The sequence below is a fragment of the Anopheles maculipalpis genome, chromosome 2RL, assembly GCF_943734695.1.
Source record: "Anopheles maculipalpis chromosome 2RL, idAnoMacuDA_375_x, whole genome shotgun sequence".
NCBI lineage: Eukaryota > Metazoa > Arthropoda > Insecta > Diptera > Culicidae > Anopheles > Anopheles maculipalpis.
In genome coordinates this window covers 33970576-33992986 of record NC_064871.1, presented here as the reverse complement: position 1 = coordinate 33992986, position 22411 = coordinate 33970576, and the positions used below count along the sequence as shown (strand labels likewise).

Here is a 22411-nt window from a genome sequence, read left to right as displayed (position 1 = left end):
GGTTGTTTCGAGGATTGGGCCGATTTGATTAAAGATCACATAAAGACGGGGCCTGTTTTAACAGTCGTGTGCTGTGTCTAGAAGAGAGAAGAAATTGGTGAAACCAAGCAGCATTTAAAATGAATGCTATAATTATGACGTTGAAAAATGGCTTGATAGCGTTTTTAAATTCAACATGTTTATTACAAATGTTGGAAGTCTTTATCTATTTTGTGTTTCAATTTGCAGAATTTCATTTTCCAAGATTTTTAAAACCATAAATCAGTGGCAAATCATCGACTCAACGACTTTTCAACACTGCATTGTGATGAGAGATGAATCTCATTTACTTCTATTTTGATTGTGTCCTTAAGTAAAATTGGTCTGTCTTTGGCGTGAACTTAAAGTAAAAAGGGAATCTTTCCAAAAAGCCTTCTCAAATAAGCCCTTTTCGAACAATCCACACGGCGTAGGAAATCTTACCTATACTTCCATTCCCATCCCTTAGCTGGAGAGCTAAAGGCTGCCAGACATTGTCGAACAACATGCCACCAACAAGAGCAAAAGCGCCAAGAACGCCCCAGCACGATGCACAAAATCTCACCGACGGGCTAAACCAACGCAACATCACAATCGCCCCACAACTTCCCAACGCCCTGGAGACCATAATTATAGGGAGTCAAGGTCACTTTATTGTCTCGACGAACAACGCGCGCGGGTTTCGCTCCGACAACCGATATATTCGTCAATTCGCAGAATCGGCTGCATTCGTGCATCCGTTCCTTGGAGCGAATTCCCTTCTCCCCCACCCACTTCCCCCTCCCCCCCCCCCCCGCTATCTTCCCTTTTCCCGCTTCTTCTGTTCCGTTTCATTTCCCTTTTCGCAAAAAGAGAGTGCAAAACAAGAAAAGAAAAAAGGCAACAGCAACCAGACAGCCCTGCGACTGCAACACTGCAAAGACGGCCACCAACCAAGGCGCAAAAAAGGGTGGAAAGATTCGCTTCTTGTGCGAGTGCAGCACAGCCTTCGACGGATGGCGGTTGGATTTCTCCGGTTCTGCTGTCTGGGCCCTTGAATGCCGTTTAGTTTCTCCCGCTCTCTTTTCCCATTTCCTTTCACGTCATATGCATACACACACACACGCGCGTTTGATGATGCGTTTCGTTTCGCAAACATTCGCACACACCGAGTTCCTGCCAGAGTTTTTTTTTTTTTGTTTCCTTTCGGATCCACAGTCACGCCAATTGTTATGGCCGACGCACTTGACTGGGGCTGAATGGGTGAAGGAAATTTGGATGTAGGCGAGCAAGCACGGAATCGAGCCAGACTTATGCAATGTTCAAGAAGCGGTACCAGGGTGAGGTATTAAAAATGGCGTTGATGAAACGAATGAACGAAAGAGGAGACCAGAGTTGAAGAATTCATGAGGTGAAACATGAAAAAAGGGCCGTTTTGTTGAGGGAAAGAGATCTGAAAGGCGAAAGTGGTGGTGTGGCTGACTTTAGAATTTCAAAGCAATAGAGTTGGTTCGAACTGATATAACGAAAATACATAAGCAGGTTAAACATCTGTCAACAGACATTATGACGTTTAGGTTGCCATATACTTCAAAATTTGGTAAATCAAAGATGAAAAATGTTGCAAAATATCTTCATTTGCAAACTTTAAAAACTTGAAATCTCAAAAACAAACGTTTCGACCTACCGATCGATCGTGCATTCCCTTTTGGGGCCCTTTTTGCCACAAACGCTCTTTGAACATCCAATCTCTATCCGTCTTGTGCAGTGAAGCGAACAGCGAAAATTCCCTCACTCTCCCGCATTCCCGGGCACATCGGCATCTTCTCCAGGCCTTGCCAGCTCTAAATCATATAAATGTGTATGCACTACCACCAACACCAATGGGCCCTCCCTAGCGTAAGAACCCACCATCGAACCGCGCGCCGTAGGGCTGCATTAATATTACCAGTTTTTTTTTTTGCGAGATTCTTTCGCTTCTTGGTTCGAGTTTGCTTTTTTTTCGTGGCCACTTTCAGACGCGGTAGTTTGTCCTTCTTCTTGGCTCGCTGTATCACGATCACCTCAACCTGATCGCAGAGTCCTGATTCGTTTCTGCGCGATCCTGCACCGGTGAGCATGGTGCCGTTGGTAGGCTGCACGACGTTTTTCAACCTACACAAGGAAAGAGGGAGTCTATAAAAGGAAACGCCAACGATTCGTCGAACGATCGCCGAAACCACGCAGTTGCTATGCGACACTTTTACTCCCGATGTGTTCTTCTTTGATTTGGTTTCACATTTTCTGCTATTTCCTTTCGTTCGCTTAGTCTCTGTTTTATGTCGATTAATGTCAGTAAATGTGGAAGCAGAATGATACAAAAAAAAATTATAATAGATGCACGTAAAAAGGACACATTTTGAAAACTCGTAGTATGCTGTATAAATTGCATTTAAGGATTAAAAATTTTTATACAATGGAGACGCCTGGTTGTTGATGCTTACATTAATTTTATTTTTAAATTGTGTCCTAGAAAAATCTTTCTACAAGACGCTTCTAAACACACGAATGAAAAAAGGTTGTTTCACATTTTTGTAATCCATATTTTTCCTTTACAACCTCTTAAAACGTGTCATACCATACAATCTCAAAAAAAAAAAAAAAACATGCATTCTTATCGCTCCAGTCGGAGCGAAAATACTTAAACAATGCGCAAAAAATGCTTGTAGACACGACCACGAAATAAAGAAAAGCGGAAAAAGAATACACAAATTTCTTCTCATCCCCAACTCATCCCCAACTCATTCCCAACCGAAACTGTACAGGAGAACGCAAGTACACGCTCACGGTGCAAGCAAAATGAAACCCAACACGAAGCATTTTTCTTGTCTCCTTCCGCATCATGGGACGCCATCCCGGGAACGGTTGACAAAATGGTTGACTGTGAACTTGAAAAATGCACTTCAATGTACCACACGCAGACGATAGTTCATGCGGTGTGTGTGTGCGTGTTAAAAAGGTGCAGAGACATAGATTGCATGATTTTTTTTTTTGTTGTCGCTTTTGTGTTATGTTCGCTCTTGTTTAACTTTGCTAATGGAAAATGAAAAGAAAAGCGATGTCGGCAACATGACATGTGTGAGGCATAAAACACTTTGACAAGGGCACTTCTGGTAGCAAAACCGGGGAACGAGCGCCAACACAATAGGCGACCGAGCTAAATTATTGCCAAATGAAAGCGAAATTCGCTGCATGCAGGCAAATCGTTCATGCCCGTGTCCCGTACAGGAATAGCAGGGATTTGTGCATGTGCTGCAGCCGAGGCACCGGTGCAATCGGTGCGATTATGCATACGCGCGTCACACATTCGGTATGGTGTGCGTCGGGAACTTTTTTTTTTTCCTTCCTTCAAAGATTCACATGTACTGTACTGCTGCATGCGACACATGGAAAACACTTTGAAGGGGTTTCTTTCAATGTCTTCCCTTTCTGTTCCAACTACGGCTTCAATTCAATGAGGTACGGCTGCTTGTCCATGTTTCGTTTGCTTGATTGTTTTTTGACTGTTTGCGAAGAAACAGTGAGCCTTCCGGTTGCCTCTTAAGCTAATGAATTGATCATCATTGGTGTGCTCTCTGGAGTACGTGCGTGCGTGCGTCTGGTGTTCATTATCGTGGAACTGGAACGCTGGAGGGCACGCTGACGAAACATAGCAGTTAGCGTTCTGCTACGCACCGTCATTAGCATGCTTTATTTCGTTTATCTGTCAAAAGTATTTTTATTTTCAAAACTGATTCTGTTAAATGAACATCAAATGAAGATATAGACCTTGAACAACCTAATTAGGAAATGGGAGTTCCTTAAATTTTGGAAATTATGTAGCTGTTCAGTGACTGTATATTAGAAACTCTCACGATAGCTGAAATCCTTGGAAAAGTTATTCAGTTCTACGAATAGATGGAGATCCTCACCACCAAATAATATCATGCTAATGCCCTCTAGTACTTATGAATTTCGAACATTATCCTTACAGTGTTTATCAGTCAATAGAACAAGCATAAGAATAGCTTAAACAATGTAAGATTCAAGATGCACAACCTCATCCGGTTTAAGCACACATTACACCACTTTAGCTACGCTGTTTCAATCAATCAGACAATCCGCAATTGATGTAAAAACCCGTCAGTTTCGGCACCATTTATCATACCTTGATCATGGTCATCGGCTTAGATTCGGAGCGATTCGGGTGTTCCGTTTAGAGTTTGCGATACGTTTCTCTTGTTGCTAAATGCAAAACATAGCCATCATAAATGTATAGAAAAAGTGCGGAATCGGATGGTGTTTTCTAATAACAAGAAATTGTGTTATCAATTGAAACAGCATAGCTAAACTGATGTAATGTGTGTTAAAGTCGGATGAGGTTGTGCATCTGAAACTCTTCATTGCTCCGGCTATTCTAATGCTTTATCAACCTTTATCAACCATCAACTCTAGAACAACAAAAGGAACGAAAACAAAACTACGGTACAAAGACAGTCAGTTTGTCTGGCCGTGAGGTGGAGTTGTTCTTGACCACTGATCATATCTCAACCATCCACATTAAAGCCGTTTTGGACGGGATCACTAAACGCATATCACTAAATAAAATATCTCGATATTTTGATCAAACCTTCCAGGTGAGGAGATTGAAGTCTCAATAACTGTTACTAATATCGAGAATATACTATTTAAAAACTCGCCTTAAAGATGGCCGTCCAAGGCTTGGAACAATTTACTTGATCCATTATAAAAATTTCAATGATTGGCGGTTCTCTTCCACAGCAAGTGGCGTTGATGCGTCCATTTCAAGGAATAAAGATTTGGTAGACCGCAATGATCGTTTAAAAGCGATTCTAGACACTTTTCCACCGACTGATCCCTAACCAATTCTAAAATGTTTCAATCCAAACTAATAATAAAAGGGATAAGAGATTAAAACGGGATATGAAAAATCTCTACCTACCATGTTTGACGCTTCTAAATAAACCCTGCCATGGTTGTATTATCTTTCAACTGCATACGAAACATATATCGAAAGCGTAACGATTGTGCGCAACACGGCGTTGCATCTCGAACGGGGCTGCCCATTAATCTTCTCACCGTACGCGTACATTGCAACAAAGTTGCGGCCCGAATTGATAACAGCACCATCCGCTCGAAACACTTCTGCATCGATCGATCATACTACACGCAGCCACTCAGCCATCGGGCCGTCTGAGCATACATTGCCGAGAGTCAAGAGAATCGGGCGCCTGAAATTATGGTGCAATAAATAAATGGGACCTTGATGCCGCGTTACGGACGATTCGCGTCTTCCACACCGTACACCTAAAGACTCTTCATCAAAACAGGGAATAATGGATCGGAAAGGGCAAACACCAGTACCGGTATGAGCGAAATTTCAACCACACTGTTGTAACGAGCCGCGGTTGAAAATGGTTGCTAATTTACACGCCCTGCGTGGACCCTATGGTGAGGCAGCCATTTTGTGACCTCGGGCATAGCAACGCAGGATGGTTGTGGAATGTGAATCGATTTGTCGATCACGCTTCTCAAAAAATATTTTACTTGCCAATTTATTATTTCCCACATTTGTTCCTTCCCAGCCTCGATCAGCTCCTCCGACACACAATGTTCATTTCGAATTGAGAATTCCACGAATATCAATAGTGTCTCCCTCCGATGTACACACTAACACACACACAGGAAGTGCATCGAAACAGATCAGACATCTTGCCGCGTTTGGTACCGCGATCACGTACGGTTGCATTCGAGACATCGTCACCGGATAATGCAGCAATGAATTCATCAAAACGGCAGCAGAGGACAGTGACTTTCGGCGATGACGCCACACATATCTGAAATTTGCCGATTTCGCTTTCACGTCGAAAGCAGGTAAGAAGAATGGTTCCCACAGCGGCCAGAAACAAACCAAACAACGATTTGCGAATGGTAAGATGCACCGACCAAATGCTTCAGGGTAGAACGTTTCCGGAGCCTGGTAACTCCACCACCGTTGGCGAGATTTGACTGCCAATGGGAGCTGGAGTTTCCGCGTACCGAACGTTAATACATCGTGAAAGTGTGCGAAATATATTATATTGATTGTTCGATAGTAAACAATAATTAAACAGCATCTAAGCTGTTCGACTATTTTAAACAGCCTCACCGATTCTATTAGTCTCTAAACAGTAAGCTAAAAGGTTTAAAGTAATTATTCAAATTTCGTGACTATATGATTGTTCTATTGCGTGCCCAAAAGGTATAAACAAGTTTAAAATAGCTCTCTTCATTTCCTTTTCCATTTCTCAAAGAGCCACAAAGCTCATGCTCGCTTTCTGATTTCTGTTAAGCAGCATTTAAGCAGCGGAAGAGAACCTTTTTTTGTAAGAATGAATAACGTTGAGGTACAAAACTGCACAGTGACGCAATTTTGTACAAAACCAAGCCATTTATAAACAAGATCATAAAAAAAAAACTACGGACGAAATGGGTAAAACGATCGCGTGAACATCGAAGCAAGAGCAGAACTCAACACCAACGAATACAAAAAAAAAGGTTTGCGAAAAAAAAACAAGGGCAAAAGGGCAGTTGGTTGGTCGGTACTTTGCCATGTCCGAAAGCCAAGTGATTTCCCTTTTTTCCACACACACACACACACTCACACACACGTAGACCTTTTCCAGTTGCGCCATCCTTGCGCACGTAGTGGCGTTGCCGGCAGGGCGAGTGCAGAAATCCGTTTTCTTCACGCTGTTTTCTTCTCCGTACGAAGGAATTCCAGCCAAACGGACCATGAGGCAAAAAAAGCACGAAACCGGTTTTCCTTAAAGTGCCGTCAAGGCTCGGACGGTTTTGGTTTCACTACACGCTAGCGCGCACCACAAGCGTCGTAGTTAGGCCATGGGAACGTGCAGACAACCAAGCAGGACATGGTCAGCAGCTTCCGATCCGTTCGGGCGAACGGTGGGCGAACCCTTGCAACAGCTCAAGGGAGCAGGGAGCAGGGTGTAAGGGAGCGAACGAGCCCTTGTTTGTGCAAGGGCAGGCAGACTCTTTGTGTGCTGCCCTTTGAGGTTTTTGCATCGTGTGCGGATCTCGGATCTCCCGGGGCACGAATAGTGTCGTCCAAGCCTTGCTGGACATGGTTTTGAACCACGAAGAACTGTTCTGTGTTTTTTTTTTCTGTTCACTTCTTCATACCATTGGCGTGGTACAAGGACGAGCCGAGTGCGTGTGTGTGGAGAAAGAATTGGCCAATGTTTTAAACATTTTCTTGTTTTTTTTTTTTTAATGTTTCTGCCGATCGACGAAAAGAAGCCACGCCAAGGGAATCCATTTAAGAAGCATTTTTCAACACTCTCGAACGCCGGTAAGCATCAACGTACGTGTGATTATGCTTTATGCCCTTGTGGTTGTACGCTGATTTGGGATGCTGTTGCCGGACACCGGCATAATCGGTTCGGTGTAATTTTCCAACTTTACCCTTTCTCTCACGCTTTCCGAACCTGAAAAATCCGAACGGATGGATGGGATGGGTTCGATTATTCGTTTTTTCTTCTTTTGTTTTTTTTTTGGTTTTTGGCCGAACTACGATCGCTTTTTTGCTGTCGAAGAGAAGATCATTCCAACCCATCGCCGCTTCAAATAGCCACTTTCAACGTGCAAATTTTTACCAAGATTTCTTCCTTTTTCACAAGCTGCTAAAAGTTCCTCGAACGCCCAGAATGCAGCACACAAATTAGCATAGTTATGTAAATTAAGTGATGCAAACCACAAATAGCGTAAACAACGTGTACTTTGCAGCAAAAGCCGCTCGAGGGCATACTGGCAAATTTCCATGCCGAACACTTGCATCACCAAACGGAAAGATGGACCGAATTCTAACCAGCAAAAAAAGAACTTTTGGATGGGTGCCCTTTTTGGTAAACCGCCGGAAATATTACTTAATAACACAGTGTGTGTGTGTGTGTGTGTGTGTGTGTGTGTGTGTGTGTGTATGTGTGTGTAAGTATCTGTACGTTTTTGGCACAGCATTTACTCAATTCTGGCGCAACACCAAAACTGCAATTTGCCCTTTAAACGATTGCGGTTGTATTTGTGCTAGAAGCTCATTCTCGGCAGCGCAGTGTCTTGGCAGATACTGTCTGGTAACATGGATGCCTCGGGCGTGGTGCGCAGGTTTTGATGACAGGGCTTTCCTTGATTGAGGGCAGTAAAGAGAGGCATATTTTTTACTACAACGCGAACCGAAACGGATTTTAAAGTCTGTCGTCTGTCGATCGAAAGTCCAGGCCTTTTTGTTGGATGTTCATGCACTCCTTCACCTTAACCTTTTTAGGGTCTACTAAGCCTACTCTGTCTCATTAGGACAATCTGAAAAGATTGTACAGAATTGGTTTCCTGGTGACATTCTTATGATAGGACTACTCACAACCGTCAGAAAGCTTTAGGTCATAGAAACTTGTTAGTGGCTCCACTATTAAGCTTTCTCTCGAACGCGACCAACCAAATTGATGAATTCCATTTTGGACAAAGTATATATCTAGTTAGTCCCAGCTTTGTAGACCCTTAAACCCGAACGGTTAAGGTTCGATTTTAACGCGCCGAAGTCCACCGAAGCCTTTTGTCTTAGATGGGTAAATCCCACCAAACACCAAGCCAGAGCAGTACGAACCTCATCTATAACAACTCGGTTGAGTTTGTCAATGGCACCCTTTCCGCCACCGTCAACAAGCAAACAAAAAACATGGACGAAATGCCTTGTTATAATAAGTATTTTGTTTTTTAGTAAAATATTTTCTCCCTCCCAAGAGAAAAATATTCTAATCTTGTTTGAATGAAATTTTGCACTGAATTCGAGTAACAGGAGAGCATTCTAGTACAGCGTACCAGGTACCAGGAGAGCATACCAGGCAAGAAGGTAAGCAAATAAAACTTTGAAAAGTGAAAATAAAATAATTTTGTTTCTGTCATTCATATATATTTTTACTTGAAAATTTCGTAGGCCTTTTAATTTGACATTATTTATTATCATTTTTGTTCTTGCTTTAAGGTTCTTGTATAAAAATCTCCACAGCGAGTTTTTTTTTTGTTGCAACCTTAATAATTATTCTAACCGTTTTCCCGAGCGTACTTCACAATTCCGTAGCCAATTTTGAACATAACTTAACATAAAGATACGAATACTTGTTTTGAGGAAAACTCAGTTTTAACTGGTTAAGGGGGTGGAGGGACCGGGTTTGGGTGTTGTACATAAAGGTGTGCGGCCCAAAGACGCATCCAACGATAGGACATTCATTCCGATCGGTAAAAAATTGAGCGAGTTATCGTCGATTTTCTAGGGGAATGCTGGGTTTTTTTCTTCCATAACTCGGCAGGAGGTGGAGGGATCGGGTTGGGGTGTTCTACATAAAGGTACGCGGTCCAAAGACACATCCAACGGTAGGTCATTCATTACGATCGAACCAATAACTGGGCGAGTTATCGCTGATCTTGAATGTAAATAATGGGGGTTTTTCATAATAACTCGGCAGATGGTGGAGGGATCGACTTGGGGTGTTGCGCAAAAATATGCGAATCTCTAAGCCAAATCCAACGGTATGCCGCATGCCAAGATCAGACCAGGAATGGCCAAGTTATCGTCGATTTTCCACGGGAATGTTTTAGTTTTCCTCCATAACTGGGCGAGGAGTGAAGAAATCGAGTTGAGGTGCTCAACATAAAGTTGCGCGGCCCAAAGACCCATCCGACGGAATGCCGCATGCCAAGATCAGATCAGGAATGGCCGAGTTATCGTCGATTTTCCACGGGAATGTTTTAGTTTTTCCGCAATAACTGGACAGGGAGCGGAGGGATCGGGTTGAGGTGTTTTACAAAAAGGTGTGCGGCTCAAAGACCCATCCGACGGTATGCCGCATGCAAAGATCAGACCAGGAATGGCCGAGTTATCGTCGATTTTCCACGGGAATGTTTTAGTTTTTCCGCAATAACTGGGTGAGAGGGTGAAGGGTTCGAGTTGAGGTGTTCTACATAAAGTTGCGTGACCCAAAGACCCATCCGACGGAATGCCGCATGCCAAGATCAGATCAGGAATGGCCGAGTTTTCGTCGATTTTCCACGGGAATGTTTTAGTTTTTCCGCAATAACTGGACAGGGAGCGGAGGGATCGGGTTGAGGTGTTCTAGAAAAAGGTGCGTGACCCAAAGACCCATCCGACGGTATGCCGCATGCAAAGATCGGACCAGGAATGGCCGAGTTATCGTCAATTTTCCACGGGTATGTTTTGGTTTTTCCGCCATAACTGGGTGAGAGGGTGGAGGGATCGAGTTGAGGTGTTCTACATAAAGTTGCGCGGCCCAAAGACCCATCCGACAGTATGCCGCATGCCAAGATCTGACCATGAATGGCCGAGTTATCGTCGATTTTCCACTGGAATGTTTTAGTTTTTTTCCGCAATAACTGGGTGAGGAGGTGGAGGGATCGAGTTGAGGTGTTCTACATAAAGTTGCGCGGCCCAAAGACCCATCCGACGGAATGCCGCATGCCAAGATCGGACCAGGAATGACCGAGTTTTCGTCGATTTTCCACGGGAATGTTTTAGTTTTTCCGCAATAACTGGACAGGGAGCGGAGGGATCGGGTTGAGGTGTTCTACAAAAAGGTGCATGACCCAAAGACCCATTTGACGGTATGCCGCATGCAAAGATCGGACCAGGAATGGCCGAGTTATCGTCGATTTTCCACGGGAATGTTTTAGTTTTTCCGCAATAACTGGGTGAGAGGGTGGAGGGATCGAGTTGAGGTGTTCTACATAAAGTTGCGCGGCTTAAAGACCCATCCGACGGTATGCCGCATGCCAAGATCGGACCAGGAATGGCCGAGTTATCGTCGATTTTCCACGGGAATGTTTTAGTTTTTCCGCAATAACTGGGTGAGAGGGTGGAGGAATCGGGTTGAATTGTTCTACAAAAAGGTGCGCGGCCCAAAGACCCATCCAACGGTATGCCGCATGCCAAGATCGGACCAGGAATGACCGAGCTATCGTCGATTTTCCACGGGAATGTTTTAGTTTTTCCGCAATAACTGGGTGAGAGGGTGGAGGAATCGGGTTGAATTGTTCTACAAAAAGGTGCGCGGCCCAAAGACCCATCCAACAGTATGCCGCATGCCAAGATCGGACCAGGAATGGCCGAGTTATCGTCGATTTTCCACGGGAATGTTTTGGTTTTTCCGCAATAACTGGGCGGGGGTTGGAGGGATCGGGTTGAGGTGTTCTACAAAAAGGTGCGCGTCTCAAAGACTCATCCAAAGATATGCCGCATGCCAAGATCGGACCAGGAATGGCCGAGTTATCGTCGATTTTCCACGGGAATGTTTTGGTTTTTCCGCAATAACTGGGCGGGGGTTGGAGGGATCGGGTTGAGGTGTTCTACAAAAAGGTGCGCGGCTCAAAGACTCATCCAAAGGTATACTTTTCAAGGCAATCGGCCCAGTGATGACCGAGCTATCGTCGATTTTCCACGGGAATGCTGCTGGTGGAATTTCCCGGGAGTTTGTGGAAAATCCCCTTGAGTCCCCTTCGATATTAAAAATCACTTTGTGGAGGGCTATCTAAACGATATTTAAAGAAAGAAACAAAATTGTGAATAAAACTCTTGAAATAGAAAGACTAACTCAAAATGGATCGGAAAAATATTTGTCATGACGGAAAGAAATTATTTACCAACCGGTTTTTAAAATTTCCATTTGCTACCTCCACGGATTCATGCTCTCCTGTTACTCCTGGTCGAATTTTGCCGCATAAAAATTTCCGGATTTTTGCCACAAAATTCCGACCAGCAGTAACAAGAGAGCATGAATTCGAAGAGGCAGCACGTGCCGCCTGGAAATTTCCAAAGTCAGTTTTAAATTTGGGTTGGAAATTTTAAGTTTGGAATTCAACTTTAAATTTTGCCTCGGGATTTTAAAACTGAATTTGGATTTTAAGTTTGGATTTGGAAATTTTCGGCCGATCCGAGCTACCTCTTCGAATTCATGCTCTCCTGTTACTCCTGGTCGGAAATTTGTGGCAAAAATCGGGACATTTTTATGCGGCAAAATTCGACCAGGAGTAACAGGAGAGCATGAATCCGCGAAGGTAGCAAATGGAAATTTAAAAACCGGTTGGAAAATAATTTCTTTCCGTCATGACAAATATTTTTCCGATCCATTTTAAGTTTGTCTTACTATTTTAAGAGTTTTATTCACAATTTTGTTTCTTTCTTTAAATATCGTTTGGAAAGCCCTCCACAACGTGATTTTTAATATCGAAGGGGACTCAAGGGGATTTTCCACAAACTCCCGGGAAATTCCACCTGCAGCATTCCCGTGGAAAATCGGCGATAGCTCGGTCATCCCTTGACCGATCGCTTTGAAAAGTAAACTGTTGGATGGGTCTTTGAGCCGCGCACTTTTTTGTAGAACATCTCAACCCCATCCCTCCGCTCCCTGTCCAGTTATTGCGGAAAAACTAAAACATTCCCGTGGAAAATCGACGATAGCTCGGTCATTCCTGGTCCGATCTTGGCATGCGGCATACTGTTGGATGGGTCTTTGGGCCGCGCACCTTTTTGTAGAACAATTCAACCCGATTCCTCCACCCTCTCACCCAGTTATTGCGGAAAAACTAAAACATTCCCGTGGAAAATCGACGATAGCTCGGTCATTCCTGGTCCGATCTTGGCATGCGGCATACCGTCGGATGGGTCTTTAAGCCGCGCACCTTTTTCTACAACACCTCAACCCGATCCCTCCGCTCCCTGTCCAGTTATTGCGGAAAAACTAAAACATTCCCGTAGAAAATCAACGATAACTCGGCCATTCCTGGTCCGATCTTGGCATGCGGCATATCGTTGGATGGGTCTTTGTGACGCGCACCTTTTTGTAGAACACCTCAACCCGATCCCTCTACCCCCCTTCCAAGTTATTGCGGAAAAACTAAAACATTCCCGTGCAAAATCGACGATAACTCGGCCATTCCTGGTCCGATCTTGGCATGCGGCATACTGTTGGATGGGTCTTTGGGCCGCGCACCTTTTTGTAGAACAATTCAACCCGATCCCTCTCACCCAGTTATTGCGGAAAAACTAAAACATTCCCGTGGAAAATCGACGATAACTTGGCCATTCCTGGTCAGATCTTTGCATGCGGCATACCGTCGGATGGGTCTTTGGGTCACGCACCTTTTTCTAGAACACCTCAACCCGATCCCTCCGCTCCCTTATTTGTTATTGCGGAAAAACCAAAACATTCCCGTGGAAAATTGACGATAACTCGGCCATTCCTGGCCAGATCTTGGGCTGCGGCATACCGTTGGATGCGTCTTTAAGCCGCACACATTTTTGTAAAACACTTCAACTCGATCCCTCCCCCTCCTCACCCAGTTATGTAGGAAAATCCCAGCATTCCCATAGAAAATGGAATTATTTTCCGAAAAAAAAAGTATTCTTTATTATTCTTTCTCATTTTTGTTTCTTTCTTTAAATATCTTTTAAAAAGACCTCTACAGCGTGTTTTTTTTAATATTAAAGGGAACTGAATTGAATTTCCAAAAACTCCCAAGAAATTCTGCCAGAAGCATTCCCGTGGAAAATCCATTATGATTCGGCCATTACTGGACTGATCGGGACGTTCTGCATACTGTTGGGTTCGTCTTTGCCACACGCTTCTTTTCGCCGAACATCCCACTCCGAAATCAAATGATAATTTTTCTTATAAAGATTCCTTTACATGGAAACATCATGCGCTACACACATTCAACGAGATCATGTACTTCATGCCAATTCAGGGTCATGGTGGCGTGATGTTGGTGTTGTTTTTAAAAGACTCAAAATACAATACCCTTTCTGATAAAAATCACAGCCACAAAGCTCAACCACGATCGTGATCTTCAAACTTAGGTCCGAAATAATACTATCAAGAAGCGAAAAAGCTGCTGCTGTTTGTGTTACAAGCACCATGGCTAAAACCAATCGTTCGAAAGGTTAGCGAATCGAAGGGCAGACCAAACATCTCGGCGGTACGGGTACCCAGATAATATGCCGTTTTGCCGAACAAACATTCAAATGTACTTCCATCGCTCTAGCAGGCATACTGTTTAAGTATTGGACCCGGAAACCGGTGGGTGAGTTGTTATCGCAAACCGCGCAGGATTTTTCTGCAGACGAACAGGCAACGCATGCAGTCGCCATCATTCGCCGTTAATCTTTCTGACGAATGATTAATTCGATGGCGATTAAAATCTATTACATCGGCAAAGAAACGATTGAAAGAAACCGAGAAAAGCGCAGAGAAAGATGGAGAAAATGAAGCTTCAACAAACAGCAGGTAAGATATCCACATTGCTTGTGTAGCGTGAACCGTGTCGGCGTAAAGAGGAATACGCTAGTAAAATTACTGTCGAAGAATCGTCTAGGTCTATAACGTTTTCGAGGTGCCCTGTGTGTCAACCACCGGTCTCGATTATCCTTCTTTGCTTTTCTCGGTCTTTTACCTTTTGTGTATAAAAGAGGGAGAGAGAGAGAGCGAGAGAGAAAAAAAACAGGCACATAATGGCCCGCAAACTAACATCCCAACAGCGCGTAACAAACGCATACGTTTTCACTTTAAAACTTCAGCCCGTTCAACTTACACAGTTTGATCTGTTTCAACGACACTGAAGGAAATCGAAGGGCGAGAAGTGTATACGACTTCCTTTCAAATTTGCCACTGGCAAGACATTATGCCTTAACCAAACCTGTACACTGCTGCAGTGCGGCTTATGCGGTCAGCAAAAGTTACAGGAAGTCGGTTTACGGCCTATCGGTATAACGCAGCGTTTCATTGTATCGCCGGATATTTCTTGCGGTTTGTGTCTTTCAACTTATCGAGAGTATTCTCCATTCTCCATCGCCCGAAATTGGCTGGTTTTGCAACATTGTAACACATATTTAATCTTCTTTTACAGTAACGACTCAATCCGAAATTTAATTGCCACATTAAATCAAGACTAAACGCGTAAAATTTTCTTTTGGTAACATATTTCTCACCAAACAATTTCCGTTTGTTCGGATGTGGAACTTTGCGTTTATTCGTTATAGTATTCGTTCGCCATACATCGTATTACGTTAAATATTGTTGTTTTTTCTCTCACATTGCTAGATTCAATGCCATGATTTCATTGAATCGATCGAAAGCGATCATTATATGAAACATTGCAACAGAAAAACAACAGAAGATGAGGGAAGAATTTCTCGTCGATTTAAAAGCCTAATTTTGATACTTAGCCGAAAACGAGGCGTAAATTGTTTGAATTAAAAGATCACCGATCATATTAAACAGAAAAGATCACACTGAAAGGCTGTAGATTTGCTTGATTCGAATCCTAACAAGTTTCAGATTAAGTTTGCTTTAAATATTCCAATATGCTTCTTACTGAAAATATATCTTTTTTTTTTTTGTTTCACAGAACTTTCCACTACATTGTGATTTGAAAGATTCAATAACAAAACAAATGGACGATGGAAGATGCTTGAGGGAAGGAGATGGGAGGGGACACGTATAGTTTGCTTGTTGTCCCCAGGCGAGGCTCAAAGATCTTCTGCTCTACCGACCCACCATACTTTTGCTGTTCCGGGTGTTTAAAAAATTCCGCAATGATCGAAGTATACATCTCGAACACATAGAAGTTGTCGTGCGGCTCACAGCTTACCATCATACCTCTCGTTAACAACCGCTTTAATCATAACGAAGATCAGGAAGTGGTTGATGAATTGTCGTAGACCACAACGACTCCCAGACTGAGCATGATTTCCTTTGCCATGTGGGTGTCGGAGCCGTTTACAGAAACCGAACCCGAGCGAATAATTTATTAATGCTAGCTTTAATCACATGAATGATACTGCCAATCTGTAAGTACAACAAATGCATTATGTAGTCAACTGCTTGCCTGCCCCCAAACCACCGGCTCTCATTCGCTTGTTACATACCAGTTGCGCCAGAAGCTAACTAGCCCGACAGATCGCCTGGTCCGGTGCAATCGAATCGAACGGATCGATCTGCATGTGGGTCTGATTGTCGTCTACCACGATGTCGACATTTGTCATCCGCCGCATGGCCGGCTTTTCCGGCGATTGTGGTGACCAGAGCCGGACCTCATGATCGATGCCACTCGTCGCCAGCATGCAGGTGAACGGATGTGGCTGCACGCAGTTAACAATAAGCTCGTCCGCTTGATAGATGGAGTGAATGATGCCGGTGTGTCGGTTCCAGATGAAGAAGTTACCATCGTCGGATCTGGAGAATCAAAGTGATTAGAAAGTGGAAGTGCGTGTCACCTTCCATTAGGGGATAACATACCCGGCTACGATGTAATTTGAATCACCGAAATAATTTGCCTCCTTAATGTCCGTCTTCGTATTGCAATGACCGATATAACGCTGCTCATAGTCCATTGCCAACGTTCGCCAGTACTGAAACACGAAGCGGAAACGTTTAGCACACCCGAAACAGCTTTCATTGCCGTTATCTTAATACACACCTTTTCCTTTTCAGCATAACTTTCGTTCTCAACTTCCGAACTTCGTCTGGACACTGACCGTTGGCTTGCCTTTTCCATCTCAATCCCAATGTCCTTTTCGAGCATTAGGATGCCGGGATTCTTTGCGTACGAAGGAAACCGTCGTATCAGTTCTTCTAGGCAGATCAGTGCCTCCTTTAGCTTTTCCAGCTTGAGCAGTGCTTTGGCCAACCGGAAATGAGCTTTCACGTAGTGTGGATCCAGTCGCAACGCTGTGTGACAGTCGCGAACTGCAGCATACACATCGCCGTACCTGTAGAAGAAGCATTCTTGTCATTTCGCTACAAATCCCCACACCTTGGCCACACTTACCATCCTCGCTTCATCAGAGCCGTTGCACGATTTAGGTAAAATATCGCACAATCCTTCCCGTTTACTTTCTGTATCGCTTGCGTGTATTTATTGATCGCCTGCAGGAACTGATCCTTCTCTAGGCTTGCATTGCCTTCCTTTTTCAGCTGCTCCACATCTGGCGGGAACTTGTGTTTCGTTTTCTCGGTCCCAACAGATGTCTGTGCTTCTGTTCCACCACATTCGCTCGCATTCGTACTGCCGTTTGGTGGGCTACTCGGGAACTTTGGCAATTCTAGAAACTAGTGCATAGAAAAGTGAAAATTTGAGTTTCCAACTTATTCCATTTGGTTTGGTTGCAAAAACGGGCTTCCATGACTTACCAGTGGATGCCGCGGATGGGTAACATCGTACAGATAAATATGGTCCGTGCCCATGTTAGCGAGCAGCTCCGAGCCATCCGGACTAAATGTGAGGTAAGTGACTGCTTTGTACTGATAAATATCACCCAACTGATGGGCGGCTTGATATTTGCTACCCAAATGCCCGGGACAGAAATACTTCACACAACCATCCCGCGGGATACTTTCCGTCGTAGTTCCATTGGAAGCAGCGTCACTTACCACATTCGTACTCTTATCGAGCTGGTGGAAAGAAACAATTAATTCAAATGCATTAATTTCGCCCCACGTTTCTTCGCAAGCTCTTCTTACCTTGCCTAGTGAAATCATCCGCCGATCGTAAAGCCGAGCGTATATATCATTTGCACCAATAGCTAGCTGCTCGGGACGCTGTGGGTTGATAGCGATACATTTCACTTCCGGCGCTGCGTACACGTAGCTTCGCAGATCGATCAGTACGTTCGCATCCTGTCCGCGGCAAACGTGCGGTTGGCGTATATCATGCTGCAGCACGAGCCCATCCTCGCCGGCCGACCAGAACATGTGTGCATTACGCGGCGAGGTGGCCAAACGTTTGACGCGCTGCCCGTGGCAACTGCAGTGCCGGATCGGGGTATCATTTTGTCGGTTGATATCGAACACGTACGTCTTGCAATCGCCGGCTCCGGTAACCAGGAGGGAATTGTTTCGCTTCGGCAGGAACTGGAAGGGAGGAAGCGGAAGCGGATGCGAATGTAATTTTATATTTGACATTTGACACACTAGTATAAAAATCAGATATAGCGTTGTACCTTTACGGAAAAAATGTTACCCTCGTGCGGTGTCAGCAGATCGTGCAGCTGCTTGTGACGAAACGGATCCCACAGCATCACATGGAAATCGTCCGATGCGGAAGCTAGAATTTGCCCATTATCGCTCCACTGCAAACAGTTCACGCATCCGTTGTGGCCGCGCAGTTCCGCTTCCAGCTCGATGTTATCGACGAACTGTGGGGCCGTTCGCAGCCGCTTCCGGAGCACATGCTCCATATCCCAGTAGGCTCGACCGGTTAGTATTTTCGTCACGTTTGACGAGTTTCCGTACGGTTGCTTCGGTTTCATGTTCAATTCTGCTGTTTGGTCTTCCTGCTCGATTGACGACAAATGGAACTGAAATTTGGTTCAGTGGACCAATGCGTCTGCTTACCCACTCTCTCTCTCTCTTTCTCTATCTCCCACTCTCTTTCTGTCCACCTTTTTTTAATCTCTCCTTAGGGTTCTTCGCTGGATAGGAAGGATTGGGATAAACCTGTTCCTACAAACAAACACAGGATTTGAACGACGTCAGTACGTCACTGTGACAGTAGACAGTTTTTCTTGCACTCACCTCTATACCTGCCGGGACACACCGCACTGGCTCGGGCCACCCTCTGCCTTCGATCGATGCACCCACTACTCTCGCTCGTTATCTCTTTCGCACTCGCTGTTGTCTTGATGGTTGTTATGCTATCGCTGGACAACCAAACAACCAGATCACTCTTGTTCGGGCTTGTCCGTCTCACGATAGGCGCTTCGAAATGCGTACCCTTATTATGTATCGCTTTCCAGAACATTCATGCTGGTAGGACGATTCTGGTGCGTCATACTAAACCATCCAGACTGCTAAGCACCGTAGCTGAATCTGAATAGCGATCAGCACGTTCGCAATCAATACGCACGACTATGGTCCGTGATATCGACAGACATCAGGTACACACAACCGCCTTCTTTACCGCTTTGTAACACACAGTACAATAATCAAAATTTCCGGCGAATATCACAATCTCCGTTGCAGTATGCTAGAATGTCTTTGTTTTTTTTCATCTTTTTCTTTTGCGGAACCAACTTGCGGCAGCAGTGGTGATGCCGATGATGTGTGACCGCTAAGTTTTACGACAACTTTTCGCCCAGAACTATCTCGGGAAGAAAGTGCACCCCTGGGGAGGACTTTGATCTGCGAGCGAGTCACTGAAAGTGCGTTGAATACTTTACTTTAAATAACATCTCGTCCGTGTTTCCCTATCAATCCGTAATCCACGAAGACGTCGCAATGCACCGAATGACAACAAATTATTTAATTGCATTGACAAATCAAAACATCTCGCCCTGTGCAAGAGCGGATCAAGCAGCGCTTACACGTCTAATGACAAATTCCGTCAAAAGAGCATGATGTCGGTTTGGAAATTTAAAACAAATTCTTCACACTGATCAAGTTCTTACAATCATAATTAGGTGAAATAGCCTAGTAAAATTAATTTTCTTCATTTTCATTAGATATTCGTCATGCTCTCGTACACTTTACTGTTACCTGATGTTATGGCTTTGGGATTCGTTGAGTTTACTACTACAAAAATCATTCAGTTTCACGTTTCTGGATTGAGTATTTATCATTTAGCATTGAGCAGCATCATCTACAGCACTAAGCATCATTTATCACTTAGTTTAAAACGTTTTATTTTAAGCTGCATCAAAACTATTTCTGTGTAGAAAATATAATGATTAATTTTGTTTGGCCAACACATTTACCCACAAACGTCCATAGTGAGAGTGTTGTTGATGATGTGTCAAAGGAAACAGAGGAAAAAAAAAACACACAATTATGGTGTAAATTGATAAATTTTGTTTTTCCACCAACATTCAAGTTTGCTTGTGTCCTGTGGCTTGTGTTTTGTCCTAAATGTTTCGTATTCTAACGCACCCGAGTGAAAACGACTGCTAGCGATGGAGGAAAAGCCAGCCCCGCAGATCGGCAGCGGTGGCGAGCTGTTTAGCTTACCGGCTGGTCCGGCAACATTATGCTTCGACAAGAACGAATTCATGAAGGTACGTAACGCAAAAAAAGGTGTCGATAGTTTAGTAGCTCGCCCCATTTTCATTGTGTTGTGCTTGTTTCTAGAAAACGTTCTCGGTCGATGAGTTTCTGCACGAGAACCGAAATGCCGGCAGTTTGGAAATCATCCGCGATGATCTGGGCCTCTATCTGAAAGTGCTCCGATCAGCCATGATCGAACTGATCAATCAGGATTACGCAGACTTTGTCGATCTTTCGGCGAACCTTATCGGGCTGGATCAGCAGATTGGTGCCATCGAGGGACCGTTGAAAAAGTTGCGCGAAGAGGTAGACCAGGTGAAGGGCGCACTAGAGGCCAGTATGAGCGAGATTGCCAGCTGTCTCGAGCAGAAAAAGCTGTTACGGTCGTACAAAAAATCGCTTCAAAGTCTGGGCAGGGCGCAAGCTTCGCTAAACAAGCTAGAAGGCATGCTGTTGCTGAGCGAAAGGAAAGATCCGTTCGATGCTACGCTGCTTGAGCGAGCGGCACTTGAGTCGATCCAGCTGCAATTTAACAGTAAATTCTGTCACAGCTTCCTCGATGACAGCAAGCGACAACTCGCCCAAGACCTGTGGAACGAGCTGCTGGATCGCTTAAAAAGTTACTTTTTGCATGCACTGAACCAACCGGAATCGAAGGAGCTGGAACGCTGTCTTCGTATATACTGCACGCTGGATGAGTGCTGCACGGCGGAGGAAGTTTTTCGTGGCGAAATTGTAGCTCCCTTTATGAACCGTGTCATCTCGGAAACGAGTCTGCAGAACTCTCCACAAGGTTTGACCGGTATTTACAACCAGATACTGGACTTTGTGTCGATGCACATGAAACAACTGTGCCAGTTAACGAAACGCAACGGAAAGGTTAAGGGCTACAGTTTCATTGTGAACAGCTTTTGGGCGGAAGTTGAGCGACGCATGGAAACAAACATGTCATCCATCTTTGCTCCCGGTAATCCGGATGCCTTCTATCAGAAGTATAAATGCACGCTCGAGTTTCTGGAGCGCATCGAGCTGATCATCGACGATGCGGATGATGTGGCCCAGTTCAAGGCACACGCACAGTATCGCAGCTTTCAACTGCGCTGGAATCTGCCGGTTTACTACCAGATACGGTTCCAGGAGATTGGTGCCGAGCTGGAGGCTAACTGCAATGAACCGGCAGCCTCGCAACGGCAGCTGGCAAAAACTATTTCCGCATCACAGTTTAATGTAGGCCAATTTTCCGTAGCCCTGACGGCCATATCGCGATGCTGGCAGGATGGTATATTTTTGCCACAGCTGTTCCATCGGTTCCTTAAGCTCACGCTGCAGATTCTTGCACGGCTTAGTGTATGGTGTGGAGAAGTGACCCGTTCCACTCCAAAGCAACAACAGGACGGTGGTTCTGAAGATGGAACGGAACGAGTCCGATTCATGGTAGCAATGTATTCTGACTTACGAAACATCGAACTAAAAATTCCTTCAATCGTGAACCTTGTCGCGGAGAAGGGCCCAAGCATAACGTCTCGCACTGAGCTTGAATCGGTTATCGGCGAAAGTGGAACGATATTTGGCGATAGGCGTTCTCAGTTGCAGCGTTTGATTGTGCAGGAATTGATCACGGCCAGCATACCACAGCTCCGGCAAGTAAGTGACATTCCGCGACTGTACCGGAAGACGAATCGTGACGTACCGAGCCGATGCTGCTCATATGTAGAGCAGGTCCTAGCACCAACTGGTACGTTCCGGAAGAATTATGAGACCATCATCGGAGAGGAAGCGATGCGCGATTTCCTAACCGCCGTCTACAACCACGTGACAGTGCAGTAAGTATTTTCGATATGTGGTTATTTTTATCGCCAGAAACTCATGCTCTTTCTCCTCCAGATACTACCAAATGATCGACGAAGTATTAACCTCCGTACAAAAGACGGAAGAATCATTGAGACGGTTAAAAAATCTTCGCGATCGCTCGGGAACGGCTGCGGCGTCAACGACAACCACAAACACTACCGATCGCGTAGCACCCACGGATGATGATAAAATTCGACTACAGCTGCAGGAGGACGTCATGCACTACGTACGGTTTGTTGAGAAACAGGTAGCGATTTCCCGCCAAGACGTTAACCAGCTGCCCCAACTGATCCAGCTGGTCGAGGACGCTATAAAAGGACGATCCGTTAGTGAGCAAACACAGTAATTTGCATATCGTCGTCATCGATTGCCTTGTTATATGCCCTAGTTCACATCAAGTTGCCCAAAGATTCCGTTTTGGGTCGGCA

The 22411-nt window shown here is 44.7% G+C and overlaps 2 protein-coding genes across 2 annotated transcripts; one reads left to right on the top strand and one right to left on the bottom strand.

Moving 5' to 3' along the window:
* Window positions 1–15832: 15832 nt before the first annotated feature.
* On the bottom strand, window positions 15833–18410 carry LOC126557374 (WD and tetratricopeptide repeats protein 1). Its single transcript, XM_050213120.1, has 8 exons — window positions 18095–18410; window positions 17616–18005; window positions 17286–17546; window positions 16924–17204; window positions 16573–16864; window positions 16392–16504; window positions 16022–16328; window positions 15833–15941 (listed from the first exon to the last, which is right to left on the bottom strand). The coding sequence occupies exons 1-7, from the start codon at window positions 18401–18403 to the stop codon at window positions 16037–16039; spliced, it is 1938 nt and encodes a 645-aa protein (XP_050069077.1). The 5' UTR covers window positions 18404–18410; the 3' UTR covers window positions 15833–15941; window positions 16022–16036.
* A 1573-nt stretch (window positions 18411–19983) lies between these two features.
* LOC126557245 (conserved oligomeric Golgi complex subunit 2) lies at window positions 19984–22329 on the top strand. The gene is made up of 3 exons (XM_050212952.1): window positions 19984–20143; window positions 20217–21955; window positions 22017–22329. The coding sequence occupies exons 1-3, from the start codon at window positions 20042–20044 to the stop codon at window positions 22327–22329; spliced, it is 2154 nt and encodes a 717-aa protein (XP_050068909.1). The 5' UTR covers window positions 19984–20041.
* Window positions 22330–22411: the final 82 nt, after the last annotated feature.